At 33.7% G+C, this 19256-nt stretch overlaps 1 protein-coding gene across 4 annotated transcripts; it reads left to right on the top strand.

Moving 5' to 3' along the window:
• The first annotated feature begins 11923 nt into the window (after positions 1-11923).
• Positions 11924-17749, top strand: LOC109813486 (nonsense-mediated mRNA decay factor SMG7-like). 4 transcript variants are annotated; one of them, XM_029271161.2, is made up of 6 exons: positions 11924-12204; positions 13363-13485; positions 13577-14179; positions 14549-14671; positions 14769-14977; positions 15576-17749. In XM_029271161.2, the coding sequence occupies exons 2-6, from the start codon at positions 13426-13428 to the stop codon at positions 17587-17589; spliced, it is 3009 nt and encodes a 1002-aa protein (XP_029126994.1). In that variant the 5' UTR covers positions 11924-12204; positions 13363-13425; the 3' UTR covers positions 17590-17749. The 4 variants fall into 4 exon arrangements, with proteins under 4 accessions (XP_029126994.1, XP_029126991.1, XP_020233556.1 ...); XM_029271158.2 differs by having other exon boundaries at positions 13358-13485; XM_020377967.3 differs by having other exon boundaries at positions 11925-12204; positions 13275-13485.
• The last annotated feature ends 1507 nt before the right edge of the window (positions 17750-19256 follow it).

Here is a 19256-nt window from a genome sequence, read left to right as displayed (position 1 = left end):
ATGGGACAATCCATAACATTGAAAATTTTCTCTATTTCTGTTAGCCAATTCATAGCAGCATCAGGGTCATATCCTCCTTTAAAGGTAGGTGGGTGATTTCGTTGAAATTGCTCCAACCAGTTAGGAGTAACTTCAGTCCTATTGTTATTATTCATAGCTTGTGCTAATGCTTGAAGAGCATCGGCAATCGCACGATCATTTCTACCAGCCATAGTCTAAGAAAATAATACAATCAATAAACATAATCAATCATCATACTAGCATACCAACAAGTTTAACAATCAGTTTAGTCCATCATTCATGTACCAAATAAACATAATAAATCAAGTAAGCATAGTAAACTCATAACTCACGGTCGATTAGATCGACCTGCTCTGATACCACTAAATGTGACACCCTCTACCCCATTATTAATATACAACAAATACAACAATAAAATATTTCTTTTCTTCTTTTTGGGTAAATAAAATCTTTCATAGTTGACAAATATTTCAAATATAACAAGGTAGAAGATTCACATTCGTAACTCATCAATCATAAAAAGTCAAATATAAGTATTAAACTCAAGAAATCATATATATACAAATAATAATAAAGGAAATATAAATTAACTCCAGTAAAGGTGGCAGTGCCTCCTAGTTAGGGATTAATTTATACTCTCAAATCATATAATAATAAATATAACAAAGATGTACAATTTGGTCTTTTCTCAAGAACGTTCAAAATTACATAAGAAGAGAAAATTAAAGCTTTTAAAACAATAACATCCCTAAAAAAAACAAGCCTAGCTATGCCCGATGTCACATCCTATCAGAGCATGCCCCACTGAAGCCTTAAGCCTCATCACCAACATCCCCATGATGCTGATCATCTGCAACACAATTTAAAACATATACAAAAACAACAAGGGAGTGAGAAACATCTCACTCAGTTTCAGGTGCAGAAATAACTGCTAGATAGCACACACACACACAACATATATAAGTCACATGTAAACAATACATAAATAGTCAATATCACATATATATACTCATTTATCATGCTTATGATGTCATGGACTCAACTCATAAATGCATGCATGTGGCGCCATACGGAAGATTCACAATTCATCGTTGGTGACCCTAAGGTACACCTGGTTACATCACTGGTGACCCTAAGGTACACCTTGTTAGCATGTTACATCGTGGGTGACCCTAAGGTACACCTTGTTAGTCGTGGGTGGCCATAAGGTACACCTTGTTAGCATGTTACATCGTGGGTGACCATAAAGTACACCTTGTTAGTCGTGGGTATGCGGCCTCAGCGGCACACCTGGAGTAATATATGCATATGATGCATGTCATACATTCATAATCTCATGGACTCAACATTTAACTTATTACATAATTTCATTTAGTACATCATATCATTATTTGTCATAGTATCATAATCATAGTTTGTCTCAATAGTCCATTCTTAGGTCTCATGTCATTTGTCCATATTTCACATGGTCATGTCATCAATACTCCTCATAAGGTCCGCATAGGTATTCATAGAGAGCATTCTTGTTCATATTAAAACTCATTTATTATTAACATTAATTTCATACTCATTTATTACTTTCAACAAAGAACAAAGTATAATAAATAGAAAATCAAACAGAACAACGGCACCTTCAACAAAGAACAAAGTAAAGTAAATAGAAAATCAAACAGAACAACGGCATCTTCAACAAAGAACAAAATAGAGTAAATAGAAAATCAGACAGAACAACGGCACTTTCAACAAAAACAAAGTAGAATAAATAGAAAATCGGACAGAACAACGACACCTTCAACAAAAAAGCAAAGTAGAGTAAATAGAAATTTAGACAGAACAACGGCAAGGGATTGGGGGCCAATCCGACAAACAACTATCCAACAATTATCCCCACACCCCTGAGCGAGGTTCTCACTCCCCCCTTTACCTGGATAAGCAGGAGCTGGAACTTGGGCAGGGTCTCCTCCTCTGGATTATCTCTTTCTTCCCTCTCTTTCTTTCTTTCTTTCTTTCTCTTTCTTTCTCTCTCTCTCTCTCTCTCTCTCTCTCTCTCTCTTCTCTTTCTCTCTCTAAAATTTCACTTTCTTCCTCTGTATAAAAATTTTCACCCCCCCTGCCCTATTTATAGGCAAACTGGTGTACCCGGAACGGCCCGTATTGAATTCGGAACGGCCCGTTCCGGATCCTTCGAATTTGTGCAAATTTCTCAACTGGAACGGCCCGTTCCAAAATCGGAACGGCCCGTTCCCAAAAAGCAGAACGACCCGTTCTAAAACCAGAACGGCCCGTTCTTAATCTCAGCAGAACGGCTCGTTCTCCATCCGGAACGGCCCGTTCTCCATACCAGAACGGCCCGTTCCAGGCCCGTTCTGGGACTACAAAAACCTCACATTTTCAACATTTGGAACGGCCCGTTCCACTTTTGGAACGGCCCGTTCCGAAACCCAAAATATCCTTATAACTTTATTAAAATTACGAAAATGCCATTAACAAAAATAATAATAATAAAAATTTGGGTGTTACATTGCATCTCCTCTTTTAATTGGCTTAATTTATCCTCATAAGTTGCTACAACTTGAGAGACCTTCAATTCTAGCAACTGGTCCACTGACCCAGATGAATGTGAAGATGACTGTGGTCCAAAGTAAGTTTGCAAGGTATGACCTCTACCTGCTGCCCGAACTCGACCTGTGTGCTCGGGCTTCCCAATGGCAACAGTGAGTATATCCTGTCGTCCATGGGAAACAAAAGATCCCTCTTTCGCCTACTGATCTAATATATCCTACAATATATGACACATAAACAATTTAAAAAATTCTTATCAATCAATATGTTAATTAGCATCATATGAACAACATCTTTAAGTCTTCCACCAATGGACTTAAATAAACATCAATGTTGTTTGTGGTTGCCTTGGACCAGAAATCATCATAGATAGCATTAAATATTTGCGTTTCATGCACAACCACAAAGGTAAATTGTAAATTGTCAACAAAACAGGCCATGAACTATGCTTAATACTTAAGTTACCAAACGGATTCATTCCATCCGTAGCTAGTCCAAGCCTCACATTTCTTGGCTCCTTGCCAAAATTTGGAAACATAGAATCAATTTTTTTCCATTGCAAACAATCTGCTGGATGCCTAAGACTTCCATCACGCTTCCTTTCATCTTCATGCCATCTCATTAGCTTTGCTTCATCCGCATTAGCAAACAAACGTTTTAATCTCGGAACAATTGACAAATACCATAAAACTTTCGCTGGAGGACCCTTAGTGCTCACATCATAATCAGAATCACCTTGTTTCTTTTTATATCGTGACAACCCACATCTTGGACATTGATGCAACCCTTCAAACTCACCATGATATAACACACAGTCATTTGGGCACGCATGTATCTTCTTATACTCCAAACCCATAGGACACAATACCTTTTTTGCCTCGTAGTTACGATTAGGCAATGTGTTACCCTCTGGAAGCATTTCTTTCAGTAGCTCTAACAATTCTGTGAAGCTTTTATCACTCCATCCATTTCTTACCTTTAAATTGAACAATCTTAATATCGCTGAAAGTCTTGTGAATTTTGTACAGTTTGGATACAACGGCTTCTCCAAATCGTTGCAAATAGTTTCATACATATGTGCACGCTTGAATGATTCTGGATCCACATCACGAAGCATCTCCTCTAACCGATCATCCATATCTATCTCTTGTGTAAATGTTTGAGTTTGAGTTTCGACTGATACACTTTGAATGTCAACATTTTCACCATGCCATATCCAATGTGTATAATTCTTAAGAAATCCATCACACAAAAGATGTTCTCTTATAACATCAAGTTCTAGGCGAGTCGCATTACAACAATTAACACAAGGACAAAAAAACCTTCCATTCATGTCATCATTAGCATTTCGTATTACATATTCAATAAAATATTCTACTCTAGTCTCATACTCATCACTTATACGTGATGCATGTATCCAACTTCGATTCAATAACCAACTTTTATCCGTAACTTCTGTTCTTCATAAAAAAAAACATAGACCATGAATGTTAATCTCACTATTTTAATCATTTGTATTAAATTTCAAAAGGGAAATTAAGGTTCACTCAATATGTGCATAAATATAACATCATACTAATTTATAAAAATCAAATAAAGCACCTAATTTTTCTAAACACTAAATTACTAGCTAGATTATATCACAAATTATTAATAAAATACAAATATATAACACATACATACAAGGGGTCTAATTTAGAAAAATGCCTAAAACTGCTTGCAATGCCTAAAATTTAGTCTTGAACGGGCCTAGAACGGGCCATTCTACAAGCAGAACGGCCTGTACTACAAGCAGAACGGCTTGTACTGCTTGCAGAACGGCCCGTTCTGGGGCCGTTCCAGACTCAAAATTTGCCCAGATACAACGAAATAAGAGACATGAGACGAGAATGTTACCTTGATGTTGTATTCTTCCGAGAAAATGAGAAGCTGCACACTTCAGATGAGAGTCCGAGAGAGTAAAGAGAAGAATATATGATATTGAAGCCAAAGAGTAGAGAATGGAGCAATGGGAGCGGAGATAGTATAGATTAACCCTCTGATGCTACTTTTAAAATCGGTTGTTCAATAACTGAATTTAAAAGTGGTACTTTTAAAATCGACTATTTAGTAGCCGATTTTAAAAGTAGACTTTTAAAATCGGCTTTTCAATAGCCGATTTTAAAAGTGGACTTTTAAAATCGGCTGTTGAACAGCCGATTTTAAAAGTAGCATCAGAGACTTTTAAAATCGGTCATAACGTAGCCGATTTTAAAAGTAATGCCATTATTTACAAAATTGTCACCGCGTCAGTTTTAAAATCGACTACCTTATGACCGATTTTAAAAATTATTTTTATACTAGTGTAACTACGTGTGTTAGTTTTCATGGTGGGAATTTGTATAAGCTTAAGGATGTTTATTGTGTAAGAGTATTGAGTGGGTGGAGATAGAGAAGGGAGAGATGGTTGGTGGTTGCTATATCTCCTTAATTTAAACATTAAGATATTTAATTAAGTTCATTAGGTGTATATTTTTTTTAAGTTGAGTAAAGTTATTAATTTTGATAAAAATAAGCATCTATTTGTTTAAAGTCAAAAAGTTTTTAAAAAAAAGTATTTTCTTAAAAATTAAATAAGAGTTGTTGCTTAAATAGTATAAACTGTTTTTTTTTTAATCATTTACACAAAAAAAAATACTTATTTTATTGGAAAAAAGTAATTTTTAATTTTTTTTAAAACAAACGGAGATCCATAAACCTTCGACATATAACTGGGATGTGTAACCTCAATCAGATTTTACGTTAAAAAATTTATAAATTGATAAATTTTGAAGTAAAACAAATAAGCACGGATAGCTTGGACAAATATGTAAGATTTCATGAACTTGATCTAATTGCTAGTTCAAGTGTTTAAAAACTTTAGTTAATCCAAATTAATGTCCATGTCTTTCTTACTAGCTATTATTAGATTTTTTTTTTTTGGAAAAGGCAAATAACTAGTATTAAATTTTAATTATCAGGGATAACGTGTTTGATATTAACTCACGTAATATCCGAAAGAAAAGTATATAGATGAATAGAGTTTCATTTGAAGTAGGCACAAATTTGATCCTGTCGACTGAGAACCTGTTTCTTTACTAGTATCAATGAATTTTCAAGGTTATAGCCACCTAATATAATATTAATTAATCAATGAGGTGAATGAAAATTACGTGCCTTAAAAGTCATAAGTAGATGTCGCGTAAGCAATTTTTTGTTCTGTTCCCCCTCGCGGCTGTTTGAACTTTACCCGAATTTGCGGTTAATAAATTAAGTTGTTTAGCCCATAGAGAAAAGAAAAGTGTCTGAGCATAAGCTTTCCAATCATTTTCATCATGGCTCATTATGACGAATGCAAAATCAAGCGAGGGAAATGATCAATACCCAGCTTGGATTTTTATATGATAAGAATGGGTTTTTATTAGAAAAAAAAAAAAGAAAAAAAAAACTCTCCTTGGTTGTTAGAGACTACTTATTGATGTCATTCATACGGAAAGAGACAAAAATAATAAAATTGATTTGAAACAAATAATTAATGGGGATTCAAATATATAAGATAGATGACTCCATTCTTATGTGACTCAGCACTGCTCAGAAAAAGGCATGTTGAAATATCAGCAAGCATTTGGAAATTGAAAACATTGACGAGCCCTGAAGTCTTAACTACCCACCAGCATCTACTCAACTGTATACATGCATGTAGTGGACAATATGGTCAAGTCCTTTGCCCTAGCTATCTCATATGCGGGAAAGTAAAAAAAGCACTAAACTAGATGCTCCCACACTATTAAGTTAGCATTTTTTCCCTTTAAATTCTATTGCAATGAGGCTACATCATTTTACTTCAATATGATTTGTTCCAAACCATTAATTTACGTACAAACTTAATTGACTACTTTTAATAATGTCTATTTTCTTAGTTATGTTTTTTTTTTCATCTTTAACATCCTTACTTAATATTTTATTTAAATAATTGAGTTTGGTATCACCCCAACATACAACTTATTGATAGTTGTTTATTTAGTTTAGTTAAAGATAAGTGATGTTATAGGATATATTATATGATTTTTTATTTTTTTACTTAATGTTAAGTAATATTTTTGGCACATATCTCATATGTTTATCGAAAAGTTAAAAGTTAATGTAGTGCCAAATTAATTTATCAGTAGATTTCATGGTTTGGAGTCGGGTCTTAAAGAATTGTGGAGTCCCATGTGAAATGTAATGTGTGTGCCTTCCTCTTAGTAATTTAGTATTTGTAGCTTTTTAGCTTCCTTTACGTATATATATAAAAGATGTTTGTTCTTTAATGACTTGAGAATAGGCTTGATCGCATATCAAAGAAGGTGTAAAGGAATGTGATGGTTTGCAATCAAGGACTACAGGTCTTCACGTGCCTACAATGATGAGAGAGAGGTTCATTGGTCAAGTCAATAAAGATCGAAATCTAAAGGTGAAGAATGAATTTGTACATAACTTACATGATCGATTTGATATGTTTATATAACCATATTGAATTATGCTAATCAAATGTTAATGTTGATCTCAAAATGTTTAGAGAAATATTTGATTGTATAATAAAAAAAATAGAGAAATACTTGGTGGTTACAAGATTTAAATGTACATTATTTATTTGGTATGGAGCATAATACACATGTTTGAATATTGGACTAGTTTGTTATGTTAGTGTAATGACTTGTAAGTTATTATATTTAGTTTAACATAACTATTACACAACAAAAAACATAAAGAAATAAGTTTTACTAGGATTTTCAAGCAACAACATATGGATATTCATGTAAAAGATATATGTATAAGATGTAGAAAACATAAAATAGTTTATATCAATATAACTGGAAAACATAAAGTTCCTTATGGAATTACACATAATCTCTGTACATATATATACAATATGCATCAAATATACACTATTGTATATAAAATAACCCTATCGCCAATCAAATATCTATATTCAACAATATTGTATTAGAATGATATACTCAAAATAAGTCATCCCCAACATGACCCTCCACCAACAAGTCAAACCATCCAAGCTAATCATGTCCTGCTTTCATACAAAGTATGTTTATTGCAATCCAACAACAAGGGGAAAATGGGTAAACTTACGAAAGAATCAACATAATAACAACATCAGAAAAATAACAACTTCATCAATTAAATTTAACTTAAAACAATAGGTTAGTTTCTAATTTAAAACATAACCTCAACTTGCAACATTTATCACAACTTTCAACAAGAACAACATTCTCAGCATAAACAACTTTAATCATAGGTTAAACAAATTTAAACAATTAATGTGTTGTTATGTATATCAACTTATGGATGTCGTACAACTAAGGTGAATAGTCTAAGTAGTTTGATTCTATTAAATCACTACATCTGACTTATCTCATCCAGATCAAGTAGATATAACATCATCTCACTCAAGCACTTGTTTAACAACTTAAATTGACACTAGTGCAAAAATTGGATTTAAAATTGGAGTTTTAAGATCGGTTACAAGGCAACTGATCTTAAAAGTGACGCGGTGGCAATTTTGTAAATAATATGAACACTTTTAAGATCGGTTCAAATTTAACCAATCTTAAAAGTACTTTTAAGATCGGTTCTTTTGTAACCGATCTTAAAAGTGACACAACTTTTAAGATCAGTTACAAAAGAATCGATCTTAAAAGTTGTATCAGACATAACTTTTAAGATCAGTTATTTTATGACCGATTTTAAAAGTGCTACTTTTAAAATTGGTTATTTCAGAATCGATTTTGTATGTAGTATAAAAAATTGGTTCTTAAATAACCGATTTTAAAAGTATCGTCAAAAACCTTTTATATTTCCCTCCAATCTCATTCTCTTTAATCTTTCCCTCCATTCGCTTTTTTACTCTCTCGCACTCTCATTTTCTAAAGAGGTAAATTTCGTTGTCGTTTTCGTTTTCGTTTTCCTCTTCTTGTATCTCTTTTCACTTTCTCATGCTCTTCTCTTCTCTCTATTTTCGTTGTAGGTTCATTTTGAGTAAATTTCAAATCTGGAACGGTCTGTTCTGCAAGGAGTGCAGGTCGTACTGCATGGAGGACGGCCCGTTCTCCTTTCAGTACGGGCCGTACTGAATGGAGAACGGCCCATTCTCCTTTCAGTACAGGCCGTACTGCATAGAGAACGGCCCGTTCTCCTTTCAGTACGAGACATACTACATGGAGAACGACCCGTTCTCCTTGCAGAGCGCCCCGTACTGAAATGAGAACGGGCCGTTCTGATTTACCTTCTTCAATTAGTCCTTTTCACAATCTGGAACGGCCCGTTCCAGTTTTGGAACGGGCCGTTCCAGTTAACTTTTTTTCTTAACCCGCACTTTTAAGATTGGTTATAAAACAACCGATCTTAAAAGTTTACTTTTAAAATCGGTTATTTAACTGATTTTAAAAGTCTCTTTTAAAATCGGCTCTTTTAAAATTGGTTACGGAACCGATTTTAAAAGTTGAAAATAACCGATTTTAAAAGCTTTTTTTTCACTAGTGTGATTTATCAGGTTTTGTGACTTAAACTAAGAAAGTCTAGTATTATTGTCAAGGTAGAACAACTTGGGTGTGAATCTACCACGACCTTAATATGCATATCTAAGTCTCATATGGAATTAACCTACTAACTATCCTTCAAATACTTCTTACCCTTTCAATAATCAGTCAATTTTATCCCTTGACTTCATACCTTATTCGATTTTGGTCACTTATAACACATATGGCTCAACCTATAGTCCCCATACAATTCTACATTGGTCACTTTATAATCAATTTTACTCGATCTGACCTCCATATTATTCCACATAAAATCTAGAAAATACAACTTAAAAATTACTTTCTATTCAAAAAGAAACTTACTCACTGAAGGGTTTTCATCGTTAAACTCTCAAAGCACCACAACTTATATCCATACAATAGGATATTTTAATTTCTAAAACAACTTTACTCTTCTTTGGTTTTTATGGATCTCAACATAAACATGCATGCATCACATCATCACATGTTTATACAACTTAACATCTTAAATCAACTAACAACTTACAACTTAGTCAACTTTTCATAAGCAACTTACAACTTAAGCAACTTAAACATCATTATACATCATCCTAGATTAAAGCTTAATGAACTAGAATCATACAACATCATAAATTATGTAAGTAATCAATCTACTTAACATATCTCCAACACTTATTTAAATAAACAAGTTTTCATTCAACAAACCATGTTTGACGCCATTGTCTCAACACTTAGCATCATTGAGGTAGAGAGCCTCTAGCTCGCCCATGCTTAGCGCCAATCCACTTGCGCTCATTGTGAATGAAGCAAAGAGTCCCTATGTCAATCATGCCTTACGTAGCTAAACCTACACCCAACTTTATCAAGGCAAAAAGTCTCTATCTGACTCACGCCTAGCGCCATAAAGCTTGCATTCAGTGTCATCTAGGTAGAGAGCCATTGACTTTATCATACTCGACACCACTAATCCTACACTTGACGTCACCGAGTCAGAGAACCCTTCAAGCAATCATAGATGGCGTGACCAAGTCAGAGATATACCCACCGACCCACATCCAACGCTACCAATATTCTTGCACTCAACATCGTCAGGGCAGAGAGCCCTCTACTTGAACAATGCCCAGCACCATGAAGGGATGTCCAACATGATGGCAATTTTTGCACATAGTAGAATCTCTAATTTGGCTCAAAACATGCAAGAATCACATCTAAACCAACGTGCAATCTAGGATTCAACATACATGGACTATAAACAACTAAAAAACAACACAAAAAGCAACATGCAACCATCAAGAATAAAATTCACCAAGTTCTTTTCAAACATCTTCACAACATCACTTAAAACAACAAATCTCTTCTTATGATTCAATCAAATTCAGACATCAAAAGATTAACCTCGTGCAGAATTCAACTACTAAACATATGAAATATCAATCAACAAACTTTCCTTACTTTCAATCACCCGAAAAATCAAGAAAGGGAAGGAAAAATCAAAAGTCTCCAAGGTTGTCGTATAACTCTCTCCATTTGAGATTCTCAACCTTCAAGCCTAAAATCTTCAATTTCTCAACTCTACTTAACTACGGGAAGGATCTAGAATGTCCTTGCAAAATCATAGGAAGTAAATGATCTCATGCGCTCTAGAATCTATCTCTGTAACTTCTTTCTAACTTTTGTTAAGATATAAACTTATAAAATTCAAAATTTTAAAAAAAATCTTAAATATCGTTCTCTAAATTACTTTGACCACTTTTAAATTTTGTATTTTGTATTTTTTTTATATAAAAATCCTTCCATTTATGTAATCTACCCAAAGTCCTTCCTATTTTATAATAAGCTGCATTAACTTCCAGATATTTATTTTTGGTATAAAATTGACTATATATATATATATATATATATATATATATATATATATTAGATTTGGTTAAAATAAAATTAAGATTACTAAGTTCTTAAATGACAAAACTTTTAGAATAACATTCGAGTAAGATAAAATAATAAAATAAATTATCATTTTATATTCAAAAGTAAAAAAATATATATAAAAAAAAGACTATTTTAAATTTTTTAATAAAAAATATAATCAAAACTTTATCACGTGATTTATTAATAAGATGGAATAAAAATAATTTTTATTAATTAATTGTTATTGATATTTTTGTTATTAATATTCTTTCAAGGAATTTTGCATAATCTTTAAGAAATAAAATTGATTTAAGATAAAATTAGTGTAATCAAAGTTGTTGTTAATATTATTTAAAAATCAAGGTTCTGGATTTTAATTATATCATATTCATAAAATAAGAAACGTTTTGAGCAGTTTTTAGTAACAGAATAAATTATATAAAAATGCAGAATAAAAAAAAAGTTGGGAGTAATTTACTGATCATTTAATGTTACAGAAATAAAAATTTCATGTGGTTTATGAGTTGACATACTGTAATTGAGAGAGATTGTTGGAAGAAAAAATAAATAAATAAATAAATATATATATATATATATATATATATATATTGATCATTTTATGTCAATCGTTTGCATGGTAAAAAAATGTAAGCGTACAGTGGCGAATGGGCAACAATTGACGAGAATGACTCATGTTTAATTTGATCACGGTGCACCGTGAAGCAGCGGATAATTCCCAAGGTACAGTGATAAACTTGGCTTGATTTAGAAGTGATCCTGCATACTTAGTCAGTGAAATGGATGATGATGAGGCCACTTTAATTTATTCGTTTGGTACATTTTTCCTGAGAATTTTTTAATGGCATAAATATCTTCAAACATATTAAAAGACAAAAAATGCTTAAGATAGTTTTGATGACATTAAATGATTAAGATAGTCTGATGATCAACCCTGGTTTTACTTTGTCCATTTGACAACTGAAACACCACCATACCTGTTTCAATTCTCCTTGCTGCTTCCCTTCCTCGCAACGTGAATGTTATTCTTTGGATGATTTGGACTCATTTTCTGCTTCTAATGGCTGTAGCCAGCTAACTGCACTCGGACTTCATGTTTGTTCAAGTTTTACCTCCCCATTAGGTAATTTTTTTCCTGAAATTTTTAGTCTTTCACTTTCTGAAATGTAATTCTTTTTGCTTTTTGACCTTTAAGATAACAAAATCTTTGATGGGGTGCCTTGTCATCCCTTGATTGTGGGTGGTCTCGGCGGTTTTTGTTCTGTGAATTAATAATTTCAGAATTCAGCCTCTGATATGTGAGTCTTGGTGCTGTAACATTTTTTCCTTGTCCCATGTTTTCTCCAAGTTGATGTGTTTCAGAGATAGAAAACTGTTTTTTCTACTCTGACTCTGACTGATACCTTAAATCTCAGAAGGATATTACTAATTTATTATTCAGCTATTTCCTATTATGTTTGCCTGTCCATAAAGATGATGATGGTAGTCGTCTGATCTGGGTACTCAAATGAGATCATTTTTTCCTCTTCAACTTGCAATTAGGGAGATCTTGACTTGGACTTGATTGGATTGATTATTAGTTGTATTTTGGGTTGAATGCTTTTGCTACTCATGCTCTTGGTACTGTGTGCTTAATTGTTTATTACTCTTTTCCTTTAAGCTTTAGTCAATCTGCTAGTTTTCTCTCTGATTAGAACTCTCCGGCTGCTAGTCTCAAATTTGGAGCTCAAAATGAGAGGAATTTGGTAGAAAGTAGAAACAAGTTTGGGAATTTGGGAAATATAGTTCTTTTTCTCTCTCTTTCTTCTGTTAGCAAGTATAACTTTAACATTGCAAGGGCAGTCAGATAAGATGAAGAAAATATTATTTGTACTTACTGTAAAATGGCATTGGAACCAAGGCCTTTTTGATGTACACTGCATGTTGAAGAACTTAAACTGCCTTAGTTTCAGATTTTAAAACAAATCTCCAAACATTGCTACCTATTTAACTGCTTTTACTAAAAGTGAAATATCATAGTTACTATAACGTTCTAATGTTTCTTTCCATTAGCTGGTAGATTATGAACTTAGTATTTAGACTCATTTGTGATTGTTTTCCCAATCTTAAAAAGCTTCTGTTTTCTTACAATGTAATTAAATGTGATTCTGAATTCCTTATATCTAGAGTTTTTACCTTGTTGAAATTGAGCAGAAGTTTATATTCGTATCTGTGAAGAGTAGCTTTCCAATTATTTTTCTGTCCTTGCACCAAGAATGACACCAACATACTCATAGATCAGGCACTGCATTTTGTGCCAAGCTGATGCATTATTACCTTTGAAGAAAGCCCTTCAGTTTCAACTATGACCACTAATTCATCTCTTCCTTCTGGAGTTCATAATGAAAAACAGATTCTCTTTGAGGTGACTTTCTGAAACTGTCATTACTAGCTATGAAGGCTTAGAAAAAGTATTTTCTTCAATATCCTTAATTTTGAACTTGGTTCATGTTCAGATTGGAAATTCTGAAAGGCAGTTGTGGGCCTTGATCCATTCTAAAGGCCTATTACACTCTGATGTTCAAGTCTTGTATCGCAACATCAGGTCAAGTTATGAGAGAGCAATCTTGAATAACCACACTTATTCAGAACTTCAAGATGTTGAATATTCCTTGTGGAAGCTTCACTATAAGCATATTGATGAATTTCGCAAAATAATTAAGAGAAGCTCTGGTAATGCAGAGAATAAGAAATCAGGAATGGCACAAGATGGTATTGTGCAGATAAACAATGACAATCATATAAAGGAATTTAAGTCATTTCTTTCGGAAGCTAGTGAGTTTTACCAAACTCTGATTGTAAAGCTCAGAAAGCATTATGGTGTACCAGAAGAGGCTTTGTTTCATAAAATGGGTTGTGTTTCAACTTCTTCTGAACCAGAATCCATGCTGAAATGTCAATATTTATGCCACCGCTGCTTAGTCTGTATGGGGGATCTGTCCAGGTATAAACAACAGTATGAAAACCTTGACACTCAAAAGCAGAATTGGTCAGTTGCTGCCACTCACTACTTGGAAGCAACAAGAATTTGGCCAGATAGTGGAAACCCTCAAAACCAGGTAAACTTTGTCTTGGTTTAAAATTAGATTTAGAACTTGTTTGGGTAAACTTCTCAAAAAGCACTCTAGGAGAGAAAAATAGGAAGGAAAATGAATTAAGCTTCTCCATAAACTAAAATTAGCTTAAGCATAAGCTTATTTGTAGAAGTTTTCTTTTTCTCCTTTAACTTCTCCAAAATCTTATTTTTAATTTATACATAAACTGGTTTTAGCTTACAGAGAAGTTTATTTTATTTTTCTGTCCTATTTTTCTCTTTTAAAAGTGTCTTTAGAGAAATTTATCCAAACAGGTTAATAGGTCTATTGCTTTAGAAAAGCTTTTTTCCTCTACTCTTTTCCTTGCCAGTAAGTAACCTTGTTCATTTGCAGTTGGCTGTATTGGCAACATATATTGGGGATGATTTTCTTGCTTTGTACCACTGTATGAGAAGTTTAGCAGTTAAAGAACCTTTTCCTGATGCCTGGAATAATCTTATCTTACTGTTGGAAAAAGTAAGATGATATTTAGGTTCTTGAGTAAACTACAATTTATTTTATCCTTATGTTTGTTTCTGAGCTTCGTAAGCTGACATCTCTAATGATCTTGCAGAACAGGTCATCACATCTGCAATATGTTTCCAGTGAAGTCTGCTTTGATTTCTTCAAACCGTCTCAAAAGATCAGCAAAGAGACTGAACTGCAACCAAATTATGACAGCTCAAACTGCAACATGTATGAAGGTGAAAGTAATCATTTTATTGACACAAAGTTATGGTCACTTGTAGTCAGAACAATTAGTTTCCTCTTCATAACACCAAGGTACATCTTGGATTCAATTGTTTTTTTCTTTGAATCTCCCACCACCCCCCCCCCCCCCCTTAGTCCAACTTGAGTCATATATATTCAATGTATCTTTGAATAACATTTCATATTTGTACATATCTTTTAAGTTAGCCATTAATAACATATCTTTTTTTTTCATGCGATTCTTTAGGACATAGCACATCGCTGAAATTAACATATCATTCTTTCAATGTTACATTTGTCATTTCTTTAGAACAAGGCAATATACTAGTATCTACCACTGTGATGAATTTGCACTCCCATAGTTTTAGGTGCTCAACGCATATAGTCATATACTAGTGTCTACACTTTTGTTAGCTGCTGGAAGTTGAAAGAAGCCCATTCATTAAACATTGAATTTTCCAAGGACAAGAAATAGAGATTTGATTGCATATTATAATAAATTGGTAACGAGTTAGGGAATAAATATCAAGTCAAGATAGCAAAATATTGTTACATTTTGCCAGCAAAAGCATTTGACCCCAAAAAGATATCTTGTTACAATGCATGCAGATTAATGCATAATTTCAATTTCCACTACATGTGAAATGATGTTATTTTCATCCTGAAGCAGTTTGGAGGAATTCACCATTGCATTGGCATCTACTATTGGAGTTTTAGATGAAATGATGGAGCTAAAAGATATAAAACTAAAGACCATTTTGGAGTCCTATGGTCAAATGGATTTAGCCAGAAAGGGTCCTTTCCGAGCCTTACAAATAGTTTCTATACTCGTATTTACCCTAAAGAATCTAATTGATGAACACGACAAAAATGAGTCGAAAGACAGAAATGATTGTCAGCAACTTGTTCTGATACAGCTGGCATTAACTGCTGCTTTCATTCTCATGGGCCGTTTTGTTGAAAGATGCCTAAAGTCTAGTCCTTTGAATTATTGCCCCTTATTGCCTTCTGTACTTGTTTTCTTGGAGTGGTGTGCAAGCATGCTTGATGCAATTGAAGTATATGCAACTGATAAAAAGAGTGAAACAGCTACTTCTTACTTTTTTGATGTGCTTATTGAACTTCTAAATCAACTAAATGAGAATAGAAAGGAAGACAAGAAGCTTGTAGCAAGTAGTACCCCTCTTTGGGAAGACTATGAGTTGAGGGGCTTTGTATCTGTAGCTTCTTCACATGTCTCATTAGATTTCTCTGGTAGATGGGAACACATTGACAACTTCGAGAGTGGCACTGAATTGCGTGCTCAGCGCTTGAGTGAAGCAGCAATGAAGATTGCTAACAGACATAATTATTTGCAAAAGTGGATTATATGTGATGAACTAGGAAGAAAATTTTATTCTGCAAGATCCGAAGAAAATCATGAGAAGGAAGAAACAGATGTGAAGTCCACAGACAAAAGGACGAGTGGGGATGACCCTAATCAGAAAGCTCACAAAGACACTGGAGAAGATGAAAAATGTGACACAAGGGATAATCCAAGTAGTTCCACTCACAGCACTAATGAAAATCCTCTTGTGGAAGAAGAAGTTATTCTCTTCAGACCTCTAGCGAGGTATAATTCAGCACCATCATACGCACTTTTTTCCTCTGTTGATCAGATGTCATCACCAAAAGTCAAGGATGATAAAATCTTACCTTCTGATGATTGTCTGCACCGTACTACTTCTCTGCCTATGACACAAAGTCCATTTCAAACTGATACTTGGGGATTCCATGGTGACATGATGAATTCAAGGATCAACAAATCATTCAAACTGCAAGAACCTTCAATGAAGGAATCAAATTCACACACAATTTCTGAAGGTCCTATCTCTTCTGGCCATCCTTCACTCAATGCATGGGTCCTTGATAGAGGAGGGTTGAACACCAACATGTTGCACCCCATTGAGGAACTAGCTTCTTCATACTTGGCTGATCTTTCCATCATTGAAACTCAGAATTCAGTGACCATTTCAGAGGATGGGTTTCCAAACTTCTCTTCCTCTTCTGCTACATATACTACTCCAGTTCCTTCTGCTCCATTCTTGCCAGATAATGCTCCTTGGTATACTGATGTCATTGTACAATCTACTATGTCTGCCCCATTATTGCCAGACAACACATCACCAATAAATGGTTATTCAGCTTGGAGTTCTACTTATGGACCCCTTGGATATGACACTAGCTTCCCATCTTATTCCAGTGGATACCCTCCACCAGGTAGAGTAACTTCTTCAGAATGGTTGCGTTGGTACAGAGAGAATCCCACACCTGAGAGGGTCAACAATCATATGCAGCCTAGTCATTTGAATGTTCATGGAAATCATGAAAACTTCCTCCATCATGACTCCTACATGTTCAACCAATTTGATCAATGGGGTAATGCTTTGTCTCCTAACCAGTACTCACCATATATGAAGCCACCAGGTCCCCCACCATTGCAGCCAAGTTATTCCTATGCTTTTGGTGCCGGTGAACAATTAACCAATATTTTCCACAATTTTCAAAGACCAAGCCCTTATGGGTGTGGTTCTGTGACAGAACAGAGAAACGAGCCACTGCCTCTGCTTGAGTACCTTAAGGAAAGGGAATGGAGACTCCAGCAAGATCCTACCCTTAGAGGACCCACTTTCATGGGAAATTAAAGTTTAAAACTCCTCATCTGAAACTTAGTTCCATAATCTCAAAATTGTACTCCTTGCTTGCACTTTGATTCATACAATACAGGGTAGCCAACAGTGTATGTATATATTTATAATGAGTATATTTTTTTAACCATTCCATGAAAAACGAATTTCATAGAAAGTGGATGAAATATCTCCCATTCAGCCCTTGTCTAGTTTAAACATAAATCTTCGCAGTGCACTTTTGTTTTGTGTGCATGCAGTTGAAGTTACGAGGAAGTGTAAATATATGTCCCTACGCGATTAGTGAAAAGTTGCCTACTAGTCATGGCAGCTGATATAATAATTAGTAAGAAAATACATGCAGTGAGATAAAATTTGTGGGGTTAACCAACTCATATTGGATCTAAGGAATCAGGATATTCATTCCTTAAGGTCTCAGATTATTAGTGGAATGAAAAAGTAGACATTGACTGAACTTTACTTCGACATATAGGTACCAATTACGAAAGGTCTTAAAACTGAAAAAAAATGTAAATGTACAACTTAAAAAGATAATGGTTGAGCTCTGTTGTGGCCAACATTACAAACTGTGTTGTCGTTGCTAACAGGTAACGATCAATAGTACACTCAAAACCAGTTTCATATAAAACATTGCGAATGCGATCCTAGTCGTAGCATTAAAATCAAATACTGTCCGAACTGTCTTAATCCTTAAGTAAAAACACTCACCCTATTAAAATATTTGTAGATGTCTGTGTTTTGCAATTCTTGAATCTCAAATCTAATATCTGAATACATGTTTAAGAAATAAGATAATATATTTAAAAATAAGATTATTTATTAATTATATGCAGCCGTGTTAAATCTTGGGGCCAGCTATCCCACCCTTTGAGGTGCCTCCAACGTAGCGAGGAGATTAGTCACTGCTATCGGTGGTGGATACTCCAGAGACGAACAAAAAAAAAATTATGTCATATTTTATTAGTATAATTGAATAACAAATTATGATGTATATTAAACTAGTTAATCTTTATAATAATTATTTTAAACATTATATAAAAACAACTTTTTTACATTCAAAATACATAAAAATTAAACTCTTAATTTAATTTAATTTTTTTGAAAATAACCATTTGCTTGTAAAACCTTTTTGGAAGTTATTTTTAATAAAAGTATTTATTTTTCAAGTCTAACTATTTTTAAACACATAATTAAAATAAGATAGGAAAACTCTATTGAACGTGAGAATCAATTGATACGAAATTGTTATAACTTAATTAATGATTTTGAATTTAAATCTTAAATATATAAATATGAACAGTTTTATAAGTAAAAGAAACCTACCATCTAAAAAAAACCAAAATAGGAAAACAAAAACTTACAAAGCCAGAAAGTGTCAAATGAATTAATGATTGAGGGCCATGTTATTTCCACACCCTCCTTTATTCACACACCACATTTGTGACAAAATAACGATATTTGTACACCTAAATATTTCAAAGATCTCAATTACATTTCATATTTTTGTGTCTCTTTCTTTCACATCATATATACCTATTACATTTATCACTTCCCTCTTTTATTTTAATCTCGTGGGTGTATATCAGCACATTAAAGTGTCCAAGAAAAAATTTCTTCCTTAGACGAAACTTCTCCCCGCTCTGGGCACCTCTCACCTTCACCTC

Source organism: Cajanus cajan, chromosome 3 (assembly GCF_000230855.2).
Source record: "Cajanus cajan strain Asha chromosome 3, NIPB_CcT2T_4, whole genome shotgun sequence".
Lineage (NCBI taxonomy): Eukaryota > Viridiplantae > Streptophyta > Magnoliopsida > Fabales > Fabaceae > Cajanus > Cajanus cajan.
This window is presented reverse-complemented; position numbering and strand designations above follow the sequence as displayed.

Coding starts and splice junctions, on each gene's coding strand:
- LOC109813486 (XM_029271161.2), top strand. CDS start 13,426: ATGACCACTAATTCATCTCTTCCTTCTGGAGTTCATAATGAAAAACAG. Junction 14,180..14,548: donor GTGGAAACCCTCAAAACCAG/GTAAACTTTGTC, acceptor GTTCATTTGCAG/TTGGCTGTATTGGCAACATA. Junction 14,672..14,768: donor TTATCTTACTGTTGGAAAAA/GTAAGATGATAT, acceptor ATGATCTTGCAG/AACAGGTCATCACATCTGCA.